Source organism: Cebus imitator, unplaced genomic scaffold, assembly GCF_001604975.1.
Source record: "Cebus imitator isolate Cc_AM_T3 unplaced genomic scaffold, Cebus_imitator-1.0 Scaffold140, whole genome shotgun sequence".
Lineage (NCBI taxonomy): Eukaryota > Metazoa > Chordata > Mammalia > Primates > Cebidae > Cebus > Cebus imitator.
This window is the reverse complement of record NW_016107455.1, coordinates 1168760-1173027: the sequence shown is the minus strand read 5'-3', so window position 1 is coordinate 1173027 and position 4268 is coordinate 1168760. Positions and strand designations below refer to the sequence as shown.

The following is a 4268-nucleotide window of genomic DNA, read 5'->3' as shown; positions in this document are numbered from 1 at the left end:
CTACCTCAGCCTCGCAAGTAGCTGCGATTACAGGCACCCGCCACCATGCCCAGCAAATTTTTTTGTATTTTTAGTAGAGACGGGGTTTCACCATATTGGCCAGGCTAATCTTGAACTCCTGACCTTGTGATCTGCCTGCCTCGGCCTCCCCAAAGTGACTTACCAAGAGGTTTTCTTTTGAGCTGGTCCTTCTCTACATATTTATCAAAACAGTCATGTAAAAATTAAGCAATCTTTACCACTTGCTCTGTTCAAAGTGTTATTTACATGTTGGAGAAATGCTGCAGAAGAGTGGGAATAACCTGACTTATGGTAGGATACTAGGTTCCTGACCCCATATGTCATATAGATTCATGAACTACAGCATAGGATTTATAACATCTGCTTATTACATAGTTAAGAAATCAGATAGCTCTCATATCTTTTTTTTCCCATTATATTTCCTTTTTTTTTTTTTTTTTGATACAGAGTCTTACTCTGTCACCCAGGCTGGAGTGTAATGGTGCTATCTCAGCTTACTGCAACTTCTACCTCCCAGGGATTACAGGTGCCTGCCACCATGCCTAGCTAATTTTTGTATTCTTAGTAAAGATGGGGTTTCACCATGTTGGCCAGGTTGGTCTCGAAACCTGACCTCAGGTGATCCACTCACCTCAGCCTCCCAAAGTGCGGGGATTACAGGTGTAGGCCACCACGCCTGGCCTCTTTTCTTTTTTATGACAAGGTCTGGCTCTGTCACCCAGGCTGGAGTGCAGTGGCGTGATCGTGGCTCATGGCAAGCTCCATCACTTGGGCTCAATCAATCCTGATTCAGTCTCCCAAGTATATGGGACTACAGACACATGCCACCACACCCAGCTGAATTTTTTTTTTTTTTTTTTTTTGAGATGGGGGTCTTCCTCTGTCGCCAAGGCTGGAGTACAGTGGCACAATCTCAGCTCCTTGCAACCTCCACCGGGTTCAAGCAATTCTCCAGCCTCAGCCTCCTGAAAAACTGGGATTACAGGTGCACACCACCATGCCCAGCTAATTTTTCTATTTTTAGCAGAGATGGGGTTTTGCCATGTTGGTCAGGCTGGTCTTGAACTCCTGACCTAAGGTGATCCACCTACTTCTGCCTCCCAAAGTGCTGAGATTACAGATATAAGCTACCACACCTGGCTGGAATTTTTTATTTTTTGTAGAGATGGGGTTTCATCATATTGTCCAGGCTGGTCTCAAACTTGTGAGCTCAAGTGATAGGACCACACCCAGCCTTTCAATTTTGTTGTATCTTTAATCATGCTTTGGTCTTACTTATCTGATTAGGATTTTAAGTACCCCATTATGGCATCCTGGTAATGAACAAATAATCCGTATTTATTATTTGGAAAATCAGAATGACATTTAGAGTACACCAAATTGTATTGCTTGCCATTTCCGATATTCTCCTCTTTCTCTTTCTGGTTAGCCTCACACAACATATTTCCTTATTGTCCATTCTTCTTATACGGAAATACTATTCATTTCTCCTCTCCCTGCTATGCCTAAATCCTACTAATTTTAAATACTCAAACTATTTATTTCATAAATACTTCATTTATGCTCCTAATCAAAAGTTATCTGAATTTGTTTAGTACCTTGTACCTTGTAGTTATCTTAAGTATTTAAGATACTCTAACATACTAGTTTTTTGTACACATGTCATGAAGACATTATTAGTTTAACATTTCTCAGATTTCTTTGTATAACATCTTTCTCATAATAGGCACTTAAATATTGAATGAATATTTTGCAAAATAAAACCCAAATGCAAAAAACAAGACACTTGAGTCTGTGTTGCCAAGGTCCCACATGAAAAATATATTATCTCTAATTTGGGGAAGTACATACCAGTGATGCTGTCCGTATAGTAGCAAAGTGTTCTCGATTACGATAGTGCGATTTGTGACGAGATACTTGGGGTGGAGACTGTGGATCTGATGTTCTTGTTCTAGGATCTCCTTCTTCTCTGTAATTTTCTTCCTCCTAGGCAAAAAAAAGAGACAATACTATGTAAGGTGAAAAGTTTGTTTGAACCTTTATGGAAATTAAAGTTTAAAGACAACTTGATCAATAAAACTCAAAGACATAATTCTAAAAAGCAAAAAAAAGTAGAAATGCTGATTTTCTTTTCTTTCAGAAACAGGATCTTACTGTGTCACCCAGATTGGAGTATAGTGGTGTGACCACAGCTCACTGTAGCTTCAACCACCCAGGCGCAAACGATCTGCCCACCTCAGACTTCTGAGTAGCTGGAATTATAGGCACGGGCCACCAGGCCAGGCTAATTTTACGTTTTTAGAAATGAGATCTCCCTGTGTTACCTAGGCTGGTCTAGTACTCCTGGGCTCAAGCAATCTTCCCTCCTTGGCCTTCCAAAGTGCTAAGATTACAAGTGCAAGTCAATGCACTGAGCTTTATTTTCAATACAATTAGAATTTGAAGAAATTTTTTGTACAGTGTATAAAATAGTACACAGACTCAAGAGAAGGAAATGCACGTGACTAGATTGACTGATTAGCTCACCACATCCTCAACTTTCTGGGCTCAAGTGACCCTTCTGCCTTAGCCTCCCAGGTAGCTGGGACCACAGGCATGCACTACTATGCCCAGCTAACTTTTTTATTTTTTGTAGAGATGGCATTTTGCCATGTTGCCCAGGATGGTCTTGAACTACTTGGTTCCAGTGATCTGCCTGCCTTGGCCTCCCAAAGTGTTGGGATTACTGTGCCTGGCACATGACTAGATTACATGCAAAATTGAAAAGCTTTAATGTAAGTTGAAAACAAAGATGGTGAAACATGTAGCCAATATAGTCAATGTTTTAAACAGCAGTAGTAGAAAATAAATTGCTGAAAGGCTCTTTGGTTTTGGAAGCAATGGAGCTACCTTTATGATACTTCTGCCATCTGTCCAAAATAAGCAAAAACAAAAACAGTTGTGAAAAACTTAAGGACTGATATCTTTCCTTGAACTCAATTTGTTAGCTGAAGAGAAGGAACATTAGTTAAGTAGCAACCAATTAATTATGGGAATAAACTTTTTTTTCGAGATTGGGCCTCATTTTGTTGTCCAGACTGCAGTGCAGTGGTAGGATCAAGGCTCACTGCAGTCTTGATCTCCAAGGCTCAACTGATTCTCCACTACTCACTGGGACTCCAGTACTCAGCCTCTTCAGTAGCTGGGGCCACAGTATGCATAGGCCAAACCTGGCAATCTTTTTTTTTTTTTTTTTTGAGGTGGAGTCTCGTTCTGTCACCAGGCTGAGTGTAGTGGTGGGATCTGGGCTCACTGCAACCTCTGCTTCCTGGTTCAAGTGATTCTTCTGCCTCAGCCTCCCAAGCAGCTGGGACAACAAGTGCACACCACCACGCCCGGCTAACTTTTGTATTTTTTAGTAGAGACGGGGTTTCACCATGTTGGTCAGGATGGTCTCGATCTCTTGACCTTGTGATCCACCCACCTTGGCCTGCCAAAGTGATGGGATTACCTACTACTTTTAGATAATAATGCAAGCAGTGAAGTGAAAAAGGAAGCATTCCTATTTTTGTTTGTTTGTTTTTTGAGATATAGTCTGACTCTGTCACCTAGGGTGAGGTGCAGTAGTACAATCTTGGCTCACTGCAACATCTAACTCCTGGATTCAAGTGATCCTCCCACCTTAGCCTCCTTAGTAGCTGGGATTAGAAGCATGCACCACCATGCTGAGCTAATTTTTAAATTTTTTGTAGAGACAGGGTTTCACCACGTTGCCCAGGCTGGCCTCCAACTCCAGTCTCAATCAATCTGCCCACCTCAGCTTCCCAAAGTGCTGGAATTACAAGGGTGGGTCTCCACTCCCAGCCTTAGCATTCCTATTAATTGTTAAAAGGAGTTACCTGACTTTCCAATATTTTCCAGAAAATCAAAAATTTTATACTCAAAAAGGTAAAGAATAATGCTGTAAACAGCCACATTTCCTCAACCCAGAATCCACACTTTCTACCATTACATTCAGCTTTATTTTTAAGATATAAACATCTTGGCGCGGTGGCTCACACCTGTAATCCCAGCACTTTGGGAGGCTGAGGTGGGCGATCACTTGAAGTCAGGAGTTCAAGACCAGCCTGGCCAACAGGGTGAAACCTTATCTCTACTAAGAACACAAAAATTAGCCAGGCAGGGTGGTGTGTGCCTATAATTCCAGCTACCTGCGAGACTGAGCCAGGAGGATCACTTGAACCTGAGAGATGGAGGTTGCAGTGAGC

At 41.8% G+C, this 4268-nt stretch overlaps 1 protein-coding gene across 1 annotated transcript in view; it reads right to left on the bottom strand.

The window, feature by feature from the left end:
* Positions 1-4268, bottom strand: part of TAOK1 (TAO kinase 1) — a 180549-nt gene that overhangs the window by 48796 nt on the left and 127485 nt on the right. The window contains exon 13 of the mRNA XM_037743274.1: positions 1873-2007. Coding sequence (XP_037599202.1) covers positions 1873-2007 — 135 coding nt within the window. The remainder of the gene's footprint in view (positions 1-1872; positions 2008-4268) is intronic.